General features: G+C 34.8%; 3 protein-coding genes across 8 annotated transcripts; 1 reads left to right on the forward strand and 2 right to left on the reverse strand.

Moving 5' to 3' along the window:
- The first annotated feature begins 776 nt into the window (after window positions 1-776).
- Window positions 777-4,032, forward strand: LOC8273498 (F-box protein At1g70590). 4 transcript variants are annotated; one of them, XM_048376297.1, is made up of 5 exons: window positions 777-1,397; window positions 1,765-1,898; window positions 2,043-2,225; window positions 2,633-2,832; window positions 3,780-4,032. In XM_048376297.1, the coding sequence occupies exons 1-4, from the start codon at window positions 893-895 to the stop codon at window positions 2,813-2,815; spliced, it is 1,005 nt and encodes a 334-aa protein (XP_048232254.1). In that variant the 5' UTR covers window positions 777-892; the 3' UTR covers window positions 2,816-2,832; window positions 3,780-4,032. The 4 variants fall into 4 exon arrangements, with proteins under 4 accessions (XP_048232254.1, XP_048232253.1, XP_015580090.1 ...); XM_048376296.1 differs by lacking the exon at window positions 3,780-4,032 and adding an exon at window positions 2,943-3,010 and having other exon boundaries at window positions 778-1,397; XM_015724604.3 differs by lacking the exon at window positions 3,780-4,032 and having other exon boundaries at window positions 779-1,397; window positions 2,652-2,873.
- A 958-nt stretch (window positions 4,033-4,990) lies between these two features.
- LOC8273499 lies at window positions 4,991-7,309 on the reverse strand. Its single transcript, XM_002527875.4, has one exon. It carries the CDS (start codon window positions 6,966-6,968, stop codon window positions 5,127-5,129), a length of 1,842 nt encoding a protein of 613 aa, XP_002527921.1. The 5' UTR covers window positions 6,969-7,309; the 3' UTR covers window positions 4,991-5,126.
- A 1,566-nt stretch (window positions 7,310-8,875) lies between these two features.
- LOC8273500 (copper methylamine oxidase) lies at window positions 8,876-16,458 on the reverse strand. 3 transcript variants are annotated; one of them, XM_015724613.3, is made up of 13 exons: window positions 16,105-16,455; window positions 15,721-15,978; window positions 15,276-15,385; window positions 14,551-14,856; window positions 14,077-14,189; window positions 13,663-13,993; window positions 13,365-13,580; window positions 12,984-13,220; window positions 12,492-12,677; window positions 10,798-10,938; window positions 9,899-10,167; window positions 9,617-9,698; window positions 8,876-9,376 (listed from the first exon to the last, which is right to left on the reverse strand). In XM_015724613.3, the coding sequence occupies exons 2-13, from the start codon at window positions 15,791-15,793 to the stop codon at window positions 9,251-9,253; spliced, it is 2,190 nt and encodes a 729-aa protein (XP_015580099.2). In that variant the 5' UTR covers window positions 15,794-15,978; window positions 16,105-16,455; the 3' UTR covers window positions 8,876-9,250. The 3 variants fall into 3 exon arrangements, with proteins under 3 accessions (XP_015580099.2, XP_002527922.2, XP_015580100.2); XM_002527876.4 differs by having other exon boundaries at window positions 15,721-16,458; XM_015724614.3 differs by lacking the exons at window positions 15,721-15,978; window positions 16,105-16,455 and having other exon boundaries at window positions 15,266-15,385.
- Between the last annotated feature and the right edge of the window lie 1,890 nt (window positions 16,459-18,348).

Consider the following 18,348-nt stretch of genomic DNA (forward strand, 5'->3'; position numbering starts at 1 on the left):
TTTTATCAAAAAGAAAATAAATATTTTTTATTCAATTTATTAGTTTTATATATCTTTTTACTAATTTAAATTTTCAATAATATTATAATTTTTTAATTATTTTATATAATTAAAAATTATATTAATAAATATTAAAGTTAATAAAAATATATAAAATTTTTAATTAATCAAAATAATAAATTTTATTAATGAATAATAAAAATATATATAAAATTGATTGATTTAACTTCTAATTATATTGTACTAATTAAATTGTTAAAATTAAACATATTGACAATTGTTATAATTTTATAAGCTATAAAATGCCTTCATATTGTTATAGCTTAACAATACTTTGCTATTTATTTATAAATATTTTTTTATTTAGAAAATTATTTTAAATTTTGTACAAATTTAAGAATGTAAAATTTTTATATTATAAATTTAAATGATATTATCTCTAAAATATTTTTATTGATTTTTTCGAAATTATAAGATATAAAGATCAATTTTGCACAATTACGACATTTATAATAAAAATAATTATATAATCATTAAAATTAAGGCTAAAATTAATAATAATTAGGGATAGATGAAGTTAAAAAAGGCATGGGGGAGAAATAGATATACAACATGACTGCAGCGAGAAGCGGTGTTGCAATCGGAGGAACATGTCAGATAGATATTTTGATGCCTATTTTCAGGTCGGACCGCACCGCCCTCATTAGTGACGCTGCAAAATTTCTAACGACGACTCAATTAATTTATTAATAAAACACTGTTCACCAAAAAATCATATCTAATACGACGCCTGAAAGAAAAAAAACTCTAAAATAACGTTCTCTAGAAAGAAACTTTTACTTACCCCTTCCCTACACTCTACGCTTGCATCTTCTCTACCAAACCAAAAAACATGAAGCAGAGAACATGGCCGTCTCGATCAGACGGTTCAAAATTCAAGTCTCTACCATTACCATACACCATATCCAAAAGGGAAATCATCCCATCTAAATCAGTAATATCATTTTCAGTACCAAAGGACGGTCGCGATTTCTCAACGCTTCCATTTGATATATTAATAAAAATAGCGGCTTCTTTTACGCTGCCAAATCTACAAACGGCGTCCTTAGTGTGCAGGTCATGGAGGGATGGACTAAGGCCATTAAGAGAAGCGATGGTTTTTTTAAAATGGGGAAAGAGGTTTAAACATGGAAGAGGAGGCGTGAGACCTAATTTACAAAAGGCACTTGATTCTTTTTTGAAAGGTGTGGCTTTAGGGTCTCCTTTAGCTATGGTAGATGCTGGTCTTGTTTATTGGGAAATGGGTTTTAAAGACAAGGCTATTGCTTTGTATCTTAAAGCTGCTGAGCTTGGTGATCCTGCTGGACAGTGTAATTTGGGAATTTATTATGTGCAAGGTAATTTTTAGTAAATTAATGGTCTTTTTGGTTCTTAGTTGATGGGTTTGTGATTATTATTGAAAATTATGGAGAAAAGTAAAGAAATTTATATTAAAGAGAATAATTTAACTTAAATGGTGAAACATTGCAAAAGTTGAATTGAATTGTACTCTTGCAAATTCATGTCTGTTTTGGCATGATTTCATTTCTTTCAATGCCTTTTTTTTTTTTCCCTCTAAAGTTGAAGGAATTGGATTCTAGCATTTATGGACTTTCAGACATGGGAATGACTGAATGGAATAGAATTGACTTCTTGGATATTTAGACTTAAAAAGGGGATGGAGTTTGGGCATATGTTTATGATTTGTTTTTGTCGTGCTTGCAGTTGAACCTCCAAAACCAAAGGAAGCTATAAAATGGTTATTACAAGCTTCTAATGCTGGGCATGTTCGTGCTCAGTACCAACTTGCACTTTGTTTGCATCAAGGTCGCGGTGTTGATCACAATCTACAAGAGGCTGTATGCGTCTCTCTCCTTATATTAATCATTATAGCATTTACTGTGAAATTTTAGTTAACGTTTTTTTGGAGGATTGAGGAAGTGGGTTATCTTTAATTTGTACAGTGTTTCAGGATGGTCCTTACTAGGTTTTCTTTTATGTAGGCTAAATGGTATCTGAAAGCGGCTGCTGGTGGGTACGTGCGGGCAATGTACAATGTTGCTTTATGTTACTCAGTTGGAGAAGGTTTGGCACAGAGTTATCGACAAGCAAGGAAATGGATGAAACGAGCTGCTGATCGTGGCCACAGTAAAGCGCAATTTGAGCATGGACTTGGCCTCTTTTCAGTATGTAGCTTAGTGTTTTAGCATTTTTAACTTGAATATTGTAGTAAATTCAGGGCTAGCAGTATTAAATTTAATTTCTGCTTGAAGCATAATCAAGAACTTTAATGATTCAGTTGAAGCAGGAAAGGAATAACAAATGTGGTAAAATTGGATTAAATCAGAGAAAAGGGATTACAACTATGATTTATGCCTTTTTATTGGTTCTCCTTTTCTCTGAATAGATTACTCGTTTCATACTTTTCATTTAAAGGACAATTTTATTGCACTTTTAAAGTATCATGGCATCAAGTTGAGTATAGCAGAATGGGCTTTGAGGCTCAATGTTTTTTGGTTTTCCTGTTTTCAGAGATGTAACCCTTTTTGATCTTTGAAGCGGATCTATTATATATTGATGGGGTTTTTGATAGTCAAATTTTGGGCAGGAAGGTGAGATGATGAAAGCTGTAGTTTACCTGGAACTTGCCACACGAGCTGGTGAAACAGCAGCAGCTCATGTCAAGAATGTTATTCTCCAACAACTATCGACAACTTCACGTGATCGCGTCATGCTTCTTGCTGACAGCTGGCGTGCTTTGCCTTCATCTCACTGAGTTATTTAAAATCATAGGTTTGTAAATCTTCAAATGATAACCGCCCTTTTCTTTGTCATGCAAGTGATTGGAGATAGACATGTTACTGTTGATATATATGACTTACTGGAATCAGCTTTGTCAACAGATTTTTGCCGTCTTTGTCTATGAATTTTGGCTCCTTGTTCTCTTCAATTATTTTGGCATTTGCCTTCATTTCTTGGCTGTGTTGTTCTCTTCAATTATTTGGGTTCTCCTTCATTTCTTGGTCGTGTACTTGGTTAATTTGAAACTTTGGTTATCTGCATCGCAAAATGCCGCAAGTGGCTTACTTCAGCTGGAGTATAACAAACTAACCACGAACTTTGCTTGAGGCCCCAAAGAGCAACTGGAGAACTTTATCTTTGTGCTTTTCATAATGAAATCGGCTAATGTTGTATTGTTACTAATCACAGGTTTGAGCATAGCTAAAAGCCTCAATTTATATAAGTAATAGCTTTACATAGCATTATCTTTTCTGATAATTGTTCTTAATTAAATGCCTTGACGATACACATCTACACCCTGCTCTATTAGTCCAGTAACTGTTTGATTGCCTTTTAATGAGTAGGATTATTATACGGTACTTGGCTGCTAGACGATCGAATTTGAGAACCCAGGGTCCAAGTAAATATTTCAAGATGAAAGTTTTATGGCATTGGCTGAAATGACTGAAAATGTGCTGTGTTCGTTATCTTCTACTGCCTTACCATATTTTTTGGTCACCTGACAAGTACTATCATTGTCTGATAAGCGTTTTAGCATCTTATTATATTAACCTTATTTTTGGCCCACCACCCTTCCGCACCATTGTCGCTTCATATTCCTAAAAAAGAAAACGCACTAAATAAAGTTGTGGGAGATTAATTGCTCTGTGGTTCACTGCCATATTTGCTCCTCACGCCTGATTCTGCTTGGCCTGTCATGCTGCATTTAATTTGATCAGGGCTCTGAAGGTGCCAGCTGACTATAATAGTGCAATCTGATGATGCTAGCAAACTGCTCTATTATGCTGTTAAATTGTGGGTGGAATTGGATATTTGCATTGTTTCCTGGGTTGTCAGTTGTTTTGGTGGGCGTGGCAAAGGTGAGTATGAGAAGATTGTTGTTGGTCCAAGTATTTTCATGTAAATATAGTACTTATATATTGTTGGACGAAAATCTCTCTACAAAATGGTTGGCCTTTTCGTTTGTGTTTTGCCACTGACTTGATCGCAGAAATAGCCGGTTTGTCGCAATTTTTGTATTGTTTTGAAATGAATAGAATGCGAACTTGTTAACAATTAATAGATGGACTTCCCCAAGGATACATGCATGTCGTACTGGATGGCGTCAGATTATTTTAGGTTTAAGATAGCTGAAATCAGCCATGGGCCACCTGACATGGCGGCAAATAGCAACGAACGTAAAAAGTAGCAAGCTATATTGGGATTATAAATTAATGCTGCTGGTCAAAGATGGTGAACTAGACAACAATATTAGTAAAATATGGATCCATTGTTGATTAATTTTCTGATTATATTATAGTCGTAGAAAAACTATTCAAGAGGGTTTGGCTTTCTAGTTAAGATAACATCAAATGATGATATCCGGACTAAAAATGCAGCAGTTAACCAGATATGCCCCGCACGACAACTTTAACGTACTCCCACAAAGAATGTAAAAAATTCTTTCCACTGATACACCACAAGTTTATATAAGAGAATGTATAAAATTGTTTCCAGGAGGAGTATCCATGCAGACTCCAGAAAGGAAGGGAGCTAAATCACGACTGCTGATTCCTATGGTCTATTACTTTCATGAGCAGAAGTAGAGGCCGAGTAGAAGCATCTACAAAATTGCAAAGCTGATGCACTCTTGTGAGTATTGCCTTAAATGATCCAAGAAACATACCTTCTAATTCAGAAATTCATTTGTTCCCTAAATGCTGAACAACTCCAATAATGATTAAGGTGAGCCCCTGCTACAGAAGAAACGAAGTAGAAGACTCTGGAAGCAAATACCTTCTCAGGAGCAATCCTTGAGGAAAAATAAATGAAAGTGATCCCAAGAAATGGATAAACTGGGAAAGGACGCTTATAAACTGGCCAAATATTTAAAATTTGACATCTAGTTAAGTTAATTATAAAGCAATCAACAAATTTTACTAACTAGCGATGCATCAGAAAACTCTATTTCAATTAGCTGTCGATTTTCTTTTCTGTACTATAAAAAGCAACAACTTGATTCGACTATGAACAGCAAACAATTCCCCCAACAAATACTATGGGTGCCCTAACTTACACAAAAATTGTCAAGGAACATATGAAAACCTTTGAGAATGGGCGCTGGTGTGATAGAGATTGATGTGATATATTGCCTTGGAGACCAATTCTCTCAAATCAGGAAATTGTGTAAACACCGTCCGATCTACCCCCTCAAGGGCAGTTAACACCCTAGATTGTTCCAAAGCCTCATTATTGCCAGCATGTAATACAAGATAACAGAGGAGGATCAATCCATGCGACTGTGCCCGTTCATTTCCTCTCAGCAATTTCATCAAAGGTGGTAAACCATTGAACTCGACTATTGCCTTGGAATGTGCATCGCAGAGAAAATTTTCCGGACAAGCAAACTTCCCCAGTGCAATGGCAGCTTCTATTGCCACGTCCTGATTCCTACTACTAAGCTTGGCAACTAAAGGACCAATAACTCGAGTTTCTCTAGCCGGAAAAGTTCTAGCCAATGAACCAATTGCTTTAATAGCAGGAATTTGCAATTTTGGACTGTCCAGCTCTCTAATCACCCTCAAAAGCTGATCAATAACAGCCTTAGCAGCAGGGGAATTAGTCTTAAAAGCAGCACGTCTAAGGTCAGCATCGGATTCAGCTGCAGCAGTGATCTCCTTTATAGTCATCAAGCAATTATATTGCAACTCTCCTTCTTCTTTCTCAACTATTTTAGCCAAACAAAGCAACCCTTTCGTTTCAGTGATCCTCTTACTATTCAGCACACTTCCACTGGCAAGCATCCACAAAGCTTCAGCGCAAGTAATCTTCAATTTAAGCTTAACTTCAGGCTTCTCATTCTCTCTTTCTTTCCTATTATTATTACTACCACCCCTACTACTCCCCCCTTCAGAATGAAAACTCGAAAATGAATTCATATAAGGCTTAAAATGATTATTCTTCGACCCATTAATCGGATATTTCTCGATTTCTTTATTAATCTGAACAATAGAATGAATACTCTGCTTACCCAATTGATCATCAGAAAATGTCTCGAAAGACAACAACGTAACAAGCGGTCTGATTACATTCTCTCTAGCGAAATCATCCTGCGCAATTGGATCATGCTCTGCCATTCTGGCCACCAAATTGGCCATCAAACTCTGAACCCTCATAGGTGAATCAGCCAAAACTTTTACAATCACCGAAACCCCTTGTTCATTAACAATAGCTCTAACCCTCTCCTCGTCATTAGCCAAATAAAGAAGCGCTGTCCCAGCCGCAAATTGCGCTTCTGGGGAAGCACTCTCCTTTAACAACTTCAACAAAGGAGAAACCCCTTCTTCCTCGACAATAATTTGTTTGTTTCGATCATTATCCTGAGCCAGCTGCGCTAGCTGATTGGCAGCTTCGATTTTATCGTTCAATGGGCGCACGTGAATAGACGCTATAGAAGACCAAACCCAAGCAAGAATTGGATCATTACTCGCAATCGGAGGCAAAGTAAGATCAATACCGAAATCATCACCACCACTGCCGCCACCAAAACCTAAAATACTCTCAAGCCATTTAACATCACCCGCAGAAGCTTCAAGAAGAGTCTGAACTTTTTTGAAGTCAGTAGAACTAATAATCGTAACAACACGACGAAGAACGCTACGCCGTTTACATTTCTTCACTAGGGTTAGGGCACGGTCAAGATTTTTAGCGACGTCGGAAACTATCCGGCGAACTGGACGGTCGTAGAAAGACTGAGAAGAGCCAGTGAAACGGAGAAACAAACGGAGCTTGTCGGAGAGTAAGTTTGCGTAGTTACCGATGTTTGTGCATTCTTGCTTGAATGAATCGGCTTCCTGTACGGCTAAACGGAGACGGTCTGCGAGTAAAAACGGGTAGGTCAGTTCGTCTTCGATTCTTTTCTCGTCCATTGGCTCGGCGAGTGAGTGAGTGGTTTCTTGAATTTCAGTTTGCTCGTCCGGATGATCGTAGGAATTGGATTGATTCCTCGAGCGTAGAGGGAAAGAGAAAGAGGGAGACTGGGGTCGTGTTTGGTTGTTGGAATGTTAATTCCTTGGTCGCATGTTTGTTATGTTGTGTTGTGTTTCTGGGGAATTGTGTGTGTGTTTTTTGAAAGATTGAGAGTGCGTGGAATGGAGGGATAAAAGAGAGTAACCGTAGTTTTTGGTTTGGGTTAAGCCTTTAAGGAAAGTCGAAGGAAATAGAATTAGAAACCGACTTTTTGAGGAAGTGAGAAGTGGGAAAGAAAGTGGGTTGGATTTGCTTTGAAGCTGGGTGCTACGTAATTACAACAAGAATATTATTAGTAACATCAAACCTTTTTTCTTTTTCCTTTTGATGAAAGTAACATCAAACTTTTCATGCAGAAGAGTTACATGTAAATAAATTATTTGTGTTTTTTTTTAATCTAATTAATGAAGTATCAATAATTGATGACTGTAGTAAAAGACCCTCAAATTAACACATTCCTACTAAGGTAGGTATATATTTAAAATAAATATGTGATACGCCTAAAATTAGAGCAATAGCTCTGCTTCCGAATGACATATGTACAAATCGATAAATTATTTAACTCTTTTATTATGTCTAGTGGAAAAAGCTTTACTGAGTTTGAATAGCAGTTTTTTAAATCTCTTTTTTTTTTTTTTCACTGTGATAAAAAAATATTAAAATAAATAAATTTTATTAAATCTTTTTAAAATTTTCAAAAGTTGAAGATTAGAGATAAAACATTGTATATGATCCAATATTCATTGATTTTCATTATAGTTGTTATCATTTTAATTAATAATTCAATAAAATTACCTTTTATTTTGTTATAGCTTTTCAGTATTTTATAATAGAAAAAGAAAATAAATTGAATTATATAAATAAAATTTTATGACAAACTCTTAAATTCATTGTCTTTTAAAGAAAAGCAGTGGTGTAAAAGGAAAAAAGTCATTTAATTTATGCATTTATACATATAAAAAAAAAAAAAAGAGTAAAATCACATATTAGAAGAAAGAAAGGATCGGAATGGGAAGGAATGAAGAAGGTGGTTTAGGAAAAGGAAAAAGGTTGGTAGTTATATAAATTGAAAGCGCGGCACAATAGACAAGGTCAACTCTACACTTGAGTGAATAGGTCAATCTCACTCGAGTTTCTTTTCGAGGTCTCCATTTTCATTTCAAAAGAAATAAGCTCAAAAGCTTCAGCATTGCAATAAATAAATATAGGCTGATGTGGAGGGCACGTCTCCTTTTCTTCTTCGTCTTCTCGCATTCTATCTTTCCTTACAAACTCAGATGCCTTTTTGTTTGATATTCTTTTATGCCTATTTAAATCTTAAATTATTATTTCTCGAGTATCCGACAAATGGACATCCTGCTCTGCTCCACTTAATCCCCTGCTAAACTAAAAAAACATTACATTTTTCTCTTCTTCTTTTTTTATATATAGTTTCACACAGGGGAATAATTATTACAACATTCTATGACAGTCCAAAGTAATTAAATTATTTTTTGGATTTCTTATAAAAATAATTATTTTATTTTATAAACAATGTGCGGACACACGCCAATATTTGATCCTGATCACACATATACAAAAGTTGCCCGCAAATAATCCACTCTCTTCCCTTCCATAATCTAAATCCCTCATTTTCCAAGCAGATTTATTCATCCGAGATCCAACAACAATGTATATCCGGGTATATGTAGAAATATCAACTGGCTTCATTTCAAGTGAAAAAAATCCAGATCCTCACAGTTTTTAAATAAAGCAGTTGGATTTTTAAAAAGAAAAAAAGATAAGTGGGTGCATAGTATGTAGATGCTTGTGGAATAAGAAATCCTCCAATATATATGTGTGATTACATCCTGATTATTAAAATCATGATCAAGCTGGATCCGAATCATTCAGGATCTTCTAGTTCTACAACAGAACTTGATCATCATTGGTTCGGCCTGCAGCAGCAGAATGCAAAATCCCTGTCCCTGGTATGGCACTGCTCCAGGACATATTTCCAGTAAACAACACAAGTACATTGACAGCTGATGTTATAACACACAACACCTTTCATTCATCATCATCATATATAGTTTGAAGATAAAAAAAAAAGTTGCAGCAGCTTGATTAGGCTAATGCCAATAGCCTTAATTATTCAAGGAAGAGATTATCAAGTGCCTGCTGCGATGCCGGCCCCATCCGTTCAGAGCTTAGCAAGTAATCCATTCTGGATAGGAGGCTTTGCTGTTATCCCGTTGTCCTTGATATCCATGTCACATGCACTTGGAGGAACATCCGCAGCTGGTGAGCAGTTAAAGAATCCATGGGGCTGCATCACAAATAGGATATTAAATGACAAGGTTACATACCATTCTTACACGTGCAGAGATGTTTTAAGCAGACTATTTCTCTTTTGTCTATAAGTCGTAATAACTATGCTTGCACTCTCATAGCACATCGTTCATTTTGTTTCCCATTCGTTAATTATGAGACATGATCCCATTATCAGTTCTGTCATCAAGAATCATAGGAATTGATAAATTTGTAGTATGTTCTATAAGTAACATACCATTAGTATAAAACCGATGCGTTCCACTGGCATGACAGGCCAGTCTTCCAGTCGAGGAATATGTGTCACCCCAAAGACATACCTACAATAATTTGATATTGTGATTAGACGTGATATGTGGCTACATCCGCTGCTTAATATTAACAAAATAATCTGATTCATTTTCATGAACAATCTCTGCTTAACATATGTCAAACTGACAGTTTCTCCAACTATAATCCACTGTCAGATAATATGCGAAAACCAAATACGTATAATAGAAACAAGTGCTGGTGAACTCACCATAGAACTATGTTTGTTTCCTCAAGCGATCGATTTTGCTTCACCCAAGTAGCCAAACCCTCTCCAACACGTGGGTTTTGATTGGGAAATTCTCCTCCAGGATACATCTCATCAGGCGCATAAGGTGTTACCCAAAGATTATGTTTCAAGAAAGCAGCTCTTCTCAAGAATTTTGCCTCTGAACCAGCTAAAGGTAAACAATTTGAACCAGGTACTAACTTGTAACCTGTAAGCTGCCCTGTCCGGTTGACGGTTCTTGTGTTTCTGATCTGAATAATGAAACAAGGGCATTTATAAGAAATTAAACATCAAATTATCCCAACAGAAGAAAAAGCATTAAAGCAATCACTATTACAGTATCCATATAGAAGGAACAATAAATGAATGTAAGGCTATATCATAAATTCACAAGGATTGAATTATCAATTGCAAAAGGCTCTAGATAAATCTTGCAATGCTAATTTAATGCAACAAAAAAGAAGATGTATGCCGTCTAATTTCTTGATAATGAGTTGAAGCCATTGCTAATAACAATAGCAATATGAACAGCAAAAGTTGTTTGATATTTACATGGAAGGAAAAACAAATGTAAGTCCCACTAATTTTCTCAGAGATTTGCACCACTGCTGAATGCAAATTCAATTACCCAATAAGGACCTAAATGACAATTAACATCAACAAATAAAACCTTTAGGGAATATCACATACTTCCAACACTTGAAAACCAATAAAAATGCATCATCATGGTCATTCTAACCTAAAGGACTGCACCAATCTAGTCCCAGCAAATTATCAAAATCAAACATTCTGCAGTCCTCTGCTGCATGCAGACAAATCTTCCAGTTTAGACACACGATATCAATGGCAAAAAAATTCACAACAATGGTAAAAGTACATACAATCCAATGACGAGCAGTTAATGGATTACAGTCGCGCATTGCTTGCAACTCAGATCGGAGCAGCTTATCTTCAGCATAGAATGCATTATTGTGAACATTATCCTTTCCTGGTTCTTCAACTTTAACATTCACCTCAACGACCTACAAGAAAATCCAATATCCCTTACCAAATATGATACATACTATTCCCAGCTAACACAAATGAAAAAAGATAAAAGTTATGGTCTATAAATTGAAAGGGAAAAAGGTACAAAAATACTCTTAAACTTATTATAAAAGTACAATTAAGTTCTCATACTTTTTTTTTAACTCAATTAAATCCATTAATTTTTATAAAAGGTCTAATTAAGTTCTCATTTTTTTTTTTGCCAATTAAACCTATCAACTTTTATAAAAGGTCTAGTTAACCCCTAATGCTAATAGCGTCTAAAATGCAATTAAGTTTCTATCCTTTTTTTTGCTCAATTAAACCTATTAATTTTTATAAAAGGTCTAATTAAGTTCTCATCCTTTTTTTTTTTGGCAAAATAAACCCATCAACTTTTATAAAAGATCTAATTAACCCCTAATGCTAACAGCGTCTAAAATGTCGTTAAATGTAAAAATCTCATTATTTTTAGAGCACGAATAATAACCGCTCTGAATATTTTAAAATCACGCCTATATCAGGTAAGGGAGAGAAAACCACTTCTTCTTTTTTATTTAACTTACATCATAGCTTCTACAATCGTAAAATCTCCTTTCAGGATTGGTTTTCCTTCATGAAGTGTACATCTTTATGGTTTTATTGCATAAACATATTGAAGGTAGAGGGATATAATTTAACTCAACAACTTTCACTCATTCTCTTTTTACAAATGAGCGTGATGAAGAAGACAAAATGTTGTTACTATTTCAGGTGAGGAAAGAAATCACTATTCTTCTTTATAGACGAGGATTTATACTAATTATGCAAAAATAAAAAAGAAGAAATGGTTTTATCTCAGTCATGTGATATATGCGTGATTTTAAAATATTCAGAGCAGTTATTATTCGCGCTCTCAAAATAATGAGACCCTCACACTTAACGATATTTTGAATACTGTTAGTATTATGAATTAATTGAATCTTTTATAAAAGTTAATAAGTTTAATTAAACCAAAAAATATGATGAGAATTTAATTTGATCTTTTATAAAAGTTCATTGGTTTAATTGAGCCAAAAAATAATAGAAATTTAATTAGATTTTTCTAATTGAAAGATTTATATAGGGTGTGTGATATGAAAACGTGACTACATGACTACAATGCTCAGCTGTTGCTAGAATCAATATGACATGAAAAATAACAATAACTGGAAAGTTAAAGATATCACCAAAGAAAGGAACCATCTAACTGTTTCATCTCCTGAAGAAATTTATTGAGCAGATTGAACTGGGTAAAAAGGATTTGTAATCCCCAGCTTTATCATGCGAAGCAGGCAACATAAACTACCACTACGGTTCAAATTGGCATTTACTCGAAGTACATCCCAGAAAAAAAGCAACTCTTGGGACAAGATTTACTTCTTTTTTTCATAAAAAAAAGTGGAACAAATGTTAGATAACTGTATCTAGTCCTTCAAAATTTAATTTCTTTATAAGGGGAGAGAAAAGTTCTAATGGAAGCCTAAAGGTATAAGCAAAAGAGAACTGTATCGTACTACAGAAAACTTGCCTGATTGAATGTTTCACCAGGTTTACAGTCAACCGCCATATCCATCCGTGCCACAAAAAAGTGTTGATGGACAGGTGCATATAATCCAGGAGCGATTGTCGTACCGTATTTTCGTACTTCCCCAGGTTGCAAAGCTCCTAAGCTAAGAATTCCAGTGAGTTTAACCTCAGCTTCAATTTTTCCATCCTATTAAGAAAATAAAAATGCCGTCGACAAGTTACTGAGAGATCTTCTTTATGACTTCATACAAAAAGTTTAAGAGACTGCGAATTATAGAAAAGGTGGACTGTCCCAAAATGAGAAACTACAGAAATATTCCTCACTCAACAACAACCTCATTATGCCATCAAGATGGCAGCTGAGCCTTGCTGCCCCACTCAAAAGGCTTTGCATGAACGTAAGAAGAAAAATTAATAAGTTAGAAAAGAAATTGAGCGACCAAGCTGATTTACATAAACGGAGCAGGAAAATCCTTAGACAACACTGACTTGCCTGATAAAAATGCCAGAAAAATCCATATTCATAATTAGCTACAGTGCACACAAACGACACTGATAACCTTCTAGAGCGTCGGACTTCTGCTAATCCAGTTCTCCAGTCCTGATGCTTCCATAGGATCCCATGGTCCTCTTCATGCAAACAAACACAATTTTCGATTGTTTCAACACCTCCAGAGAAATTTGTGAAATGTGCATCAAAGTACTTGATGAAGCCCAGACAATCGCAACCCTGCAGCATCATGATTATGTCAATACCTAGCATTTTAAGTCAATCGAACTGAAATTTAAGTCGATCAAACCGAAATATGAAATTGATTCTAGAAAAATAAACCATACTAGTTCTTATTTCATATTAGTTCAGAAAAGCCATCACCTTCTTAAGAGAATGTGCATTTTTGCCCAATCCATCTTCCCCTGCATCAAATGCATTTTTCCTATAATGTGGGTCATTGGGATCTCCATAGGGAACCACCATCTCAACAAAACTTAACCTGTGGGCAACAGGTCTCCGACCTCGACTGCCATCAACATATGCAACAGAATATATAACTAAACCCTCCCTGGGTGTAAACCCAATACGAAAGTTCCACTGCCAAGCAAAATGGTTCAACAATATGAGATGTAGAATATAAACAATAGTTAATGATGCAGTTCCACGAAGAAGTAAGCACCTTCTGCCACTGAACAAAATGTCCATTAACACGAAAGCTTGGACCTTCAGGCTGAATGATCTGTAGCGGTTTCACATCACTTCTATCAACACCTCCTCGTGATTCACCAGCAGTATAATTTCTTAAAGGATCCGCCGGCGGAAGGGGGACAAGTTTACAGTCTTCAAACTCGATTACCACCATATTTTGCATATCAACAAGGACATGGATCCCTTCAACAGGACGAGCATAACCATTTTCCATGGGACAGTCACTTTCAGTCCTGCAGAAGATAAGTGGCTTTGCAAGCCTGCGGCTAGGAGCATCAGCATCACTGTGGTACCCAGAACACCTAAGACAAGAAAAGAAATGTTACGAAGAGTGCAATACATAAACTGAAAACATGACTTTTGCGGATTGTCAGTCTATACTAACCAGGGGTCTACCATCACAAGATCCATATCCTCAATACCCCTCTTTTTCATTGCCTCTAGAAATGGAGGGAAGTCTTTCACCACAGCTTCACATTCAGCATATTCCACAGCATCCTGTAATTGTAGAGCCAGTTAAGAAGAATAAATCTAGGTGCGATAATAGACGCAAAAAGCAAATCAAATGCATATAAAAGTCATCCCAAACAGAGGTTATCTCCTACAAAGTATAGATTTCAATAGAATTAATTGGGAGTCGATAAACTTAATTTGGAAATGATCTTGTTAGTCTAAAGTAGTTAGAAATTTCATAAGATATAAACAGAGGCTGCTTTAGTATATCCAGATAGAGACTTTTCCCTTCTTCCTTTTTTAGTTTGCAACACCATAAGTGCTCGGGAGGAAAGTTGACACTAGATGCCTTAATGAAATTTCCAGCATAAATTCCTCAATTATGTTTATTTGCTTTTTCGTATACCATTGGAGGCTGAACATCTGGAACAACTTTGGATGAAATGACTTTGCCCCTGTGGTGGCCACCTCGAGTTGCGGCATGTACTTCTGATAGTTCGACAATCCATATGCTTGTCTCATTGGACTTTTTGTTGTAAACAATAAGTCTTGCTTTTCTGGGTGGAAGTTTAGTGGGAATTAGAGGTCCACCTTTAGTTCTGGGAATTAATGAAGGCTGGAAGGGAGGGAAGAAATAAGCATCTGCTAATGCAACAACATTCTTTTCTGGCTCCAGCAGAACTACTTCAACAAAGCGCATGCTATCTCTCACCTGAAAAAAAGAGTAACTACTTAATTTCTTTCATGTGTACATTCCTAAAATACAAGGGACAAATTACAAAGAACACCATAAGGGTTTTTTTTTTTCCGGGTTGACACTAAGACATAATTGAATTACAGAAAATCCCTATTTTAAAAGATATACAGATAGTTTCCTTTCAGAAAATTCTATGGTGAATAACTCAAGCATAAAGAAATGCAACGATAAACCGACAAAACAGGAAATGACGGGTTTTTCTCATGCTCAAAATGACAATGATCTACTAAAAGTTTATTATAGAGTGGCTTCCACTTTTTCTAAAAAAGAATAAAGAGATGTTTGTATAACATGATGATACTTAGAACTGTAACAACAATTTAATCGATTATAAGCCATAGTTCAAGATAAACATAAATCATACTATAAATAACCTCAGGAGTTGCTCCAGCTGCTCTAACAGTCGCCACTGCAACTGAGATTTCAGCAGCAGTTAAAGGGTCCAAAGGGTGGCTGGTTTGTGCCCTTGTCATCGTCGGGATCCCTATACAAGAAAATAACATTAGCAATGTCGAACCTAACAAATTAAATCCAATCAGTAAGATAATTTACAAGGGAAAAATTCAGAGTGTAGCAGTTCTAAAGTTTATACTCGCATCATTTTAACAAGAAAACGAAAAGACAAATAAGGCATTTCCTTACAAAAAAGTAAGGAACACAGGAATGACATTAGCAATTATAATCTTTTCTATAGCAAGGAATCTACAAAGACTCCAAACCCAAGAAAAAAGAAATAAAAAATCTCAGTTTAACCTGCAAAGTTCTAAATTTTACTCTAGTAGCGTATCAAGATACAAGTTTCCTTTAAAAGGAGAATACCTTTAGCAGAAACAGGATTCGGTGGAGGAGTAGGATCAGTAAGTGAATCAACAGGTTGAATCAATGAAGACATGGTGTTAGTTGATGATCTGTCTCGGATCGGATCCTGAGCCAGGTTAGAAACTGGAGCAACACTCCAATCTTGCAAAACTTGAGTTGCAGCAGCAGCAGCAGAAGAAGTGGCCTTGTTGGTAGAGTTGTTGTCAGTGCAACAGGAAGAAGAAGAAGAAGAAGAAGAAAGCGTCGCCTTTTCCTGAGCTGTGGCCATTGTAAAGGGTTAGCAACTTCACCGTGTCCACCGCAGTAATTATCACTGTAGTATTTCACTGACATACAGCAAATTAAGTCTATTCTAAAATCTTTTAAAACTTTTGATCTCTTCACCTTAACCTTTCTTGCACTTCCTCTCTTCCTTTCACTATACTGGGACAATGTTGAAGTTTCTCTCTGGTGATAAAGAAAACACTGCTGTTTTGCTGGGATTTTATACGCAGAGGAGAAGTGGGTTTTGCTTGCAACTTGGCAGTAATAATGGGAGAAAGAAATAAAGAAAGTGGGTTTGGGTTGGTGGTGGATTTTGTTTCTGTTCTGTCTGTAGTTTGCTTTCTTTGTCGAGGCGAAGGCAGGAATTTGATTGGGATTGGGAAGAGCGAAGAAGAAGACAAAAGAGAAATGGAGTTACAAAGTGATAAGAGCAGCCACTTGTAAAGTTGTAAGAGATTAATGGATGATTTAATAATAACAATAATACATGACCTATCTTTTTCTTTTCTCCTTGCTCTTGACAGCGACTGGAAATCTGAAACCATTGCCTCTGGCTTCTTTCTGTTCTGGAACTAAATTACACCTTTTCGTTGACAAATTTTTTTACATCATCTTTCCTCCACACCCTCCAGATTATAAACTTTTGATAATTTCTATTTATTCTATTATTTTTTATTTTCTTTTTTGTTATTAGATCTCTCTTTTGTGTATTATTTATTTATATTTAAAGGCAACACAGTTAAATAATCATATTAATACATAAAATAATTAAATTTCATATAAATATTAGCATAATTTAATTTTAATATTTATTAAAATAATAATGAAATTAAATATTTCTAACTAGATATAGATTCTTTTTCTAACATTACAAATTAAATTAAAAGATAATTTAATAATATTGTTCTAAATATAAATATTTTCTAAAATATTAAGATTATTAAAATTAAATCATGCTAAAAACTAAAATATATAAAAATAATAATTACTTTTATTAAATATCAGAATTAAATTGTTATTCTTATTAGAATTAATAATTTTATTCTAACATGATAAATAACTAAAATCAATTTCATAATTGGTAAAAGTTTAGTAATTAAATTACAATTTTATTTATTAATTTAGTCTTAATTATATTAACTTTGGATGTAAAAGGATAGTAGATAATTTTATAAGCATATAAAAGAGTTGTAATATATTTAAAACAATATGGAAAAGAATTCATACATTAAAATAAAAATATGAGAGTAAATGGTAATTATCTCTAACCAGCCACTAGACATTTTGGGGAAGCCGTGGAGTCTTCCCAGCTACACTATTTGGTGGCACTGACACTAGATCCCTTCGGTGCTTGGGAACCTCATGCTATTATTATAAATGATAAATTTTCAGTGATTCAATTATTTGCTTTTAATTTCCATAAAACTGTTTATTTTATGAAAAGAGGGAAAATGGAAGATAGATATATGTGTTCATGGATTGTAATAATCAACAGCACTTATCTTACCTTCATAGACCGCCTCCCAGACGAACTGCTAAGTGTTCGTAGAAATGCACGAGCGTGTCTGAACACAAATCTTGTTCCTCATCTGTGGTGATGCTCGGCAGGGATTGGGCTTTATGCAATGAATTAACTGTCTTACTCTCTCTCTTTTTTTATTTTAACATATTACCACTATATATAAGATAAGATAAATGGTGCTATTATTTGCTAGTTTGCTGCTCCATGTTACTCTTTATTTATATTCTTTTGAATGTGTGGAATCTAATGTCTAATTAGCTACTTTTTGTTTGTAATCAACATCAATGTGTTGCTTAACATGTGCATGTTTCTTCCTTATACATCTCTCTCTCTTTTTTTTTTTTTTTTGTTTATTTGGCAATTGTCAATGAAGAAATTTTAATTTGTTACATGAATATGAACATGTACAATTGCTTCGTGCAATATGCAACATGCACCGACATTTTTTCTTTCTCGTATTTCTTTGACTTTTTTTGCGCTAATCTCTAAAAATTCAAATTTAAACATGTTATAAAAAAATAAAATTAAGGAGACCACAGAACTACGAAGCAAAAAGAGTATATATCTATTGTTCTAGAAGCATATGGAATATAAATAAATTTCAAGTAAAATATAACTTGAAGCACGTAAACTTGCTTTTTTAAAAGTATTTGATCCTTGAGGATTGGTACAATTCTCTATAAGGATGAAAGTCCAACCAACCAAATGACTAATTTTAGTTATTTTAGTATTGGTTGGATGCGAATACAAGCATTTGATCATTTTAATAATTATAATATAGTATTAGAGCAGGTCCAGTAAATTTCAGGGAGAGAAGAGAGAGTGTCAGAGATTCCACATTT

Source organism: Ricinus communis, chromosome 7 (assembly GCF_019578655.1).
Source record: "Ricinus communis isolate WT05 ecotype wild-type chromosome 7, ASM1957865v1, whole genome shotgun sequence".
Classification (NCBI taxonomy): domain Eukaryota; kingdom Viridiplantae; phylum Streptophyta; class Magnoliopsida; order Malpighiales; family Euphorbiaceae; genus Ricinus; species Ricinus communis.

Coding starts and splice junctions, on each gene's coding strand:
- LOC8273498 (XM_048376297.1), top strand. CDS start 893: ATGAAGCAGAGAACATGGCCGTCTCGATCAGACGGTTCAAAATTCAAG. Junction 1,899..2,042: donor ATCACAATCTACAAGAGGCT/GTATGCGTCTCT, acceptor TCTTTTATGTAG/GCTAAATGGTATCTGAAAGC. Junction 2,226..2,632: donor ATGGACTTGGCCTCTTTTCA/GTATGTAGCTTA, acceptor GGTTTTTGATAG/TCAAATTTTGGGCAGGAAGG.
- LOC8273499 (XM_002527875.4), bottom strand. CDS start 6,968: ATGGACGAGAAAAGAATCGAAGACGAACTGACCTACCCGTTTTTACTC.
- LOC8273500 (XM_002527876.4), bottom strand. CDS start 15,988: ATGGCCACAGCTCAGGAAAAGGCGACGCTTTCTTCTTCTTCTTCTTCT. Junction 10,939..12,491: donor CTGGTGAAACATTCAATCAG/GCAAGTTTTCTG, acceptor ATTTTCTTGTAG/GTCGTTGAGGTGAATGTTAA. Junction 10,168..10,797: donor TAACTGCTCGTCATTGGATT/GTATGTACTTTT, acceptor TTCATTATTCAG/ATCAGAAACACAAGAACCGT.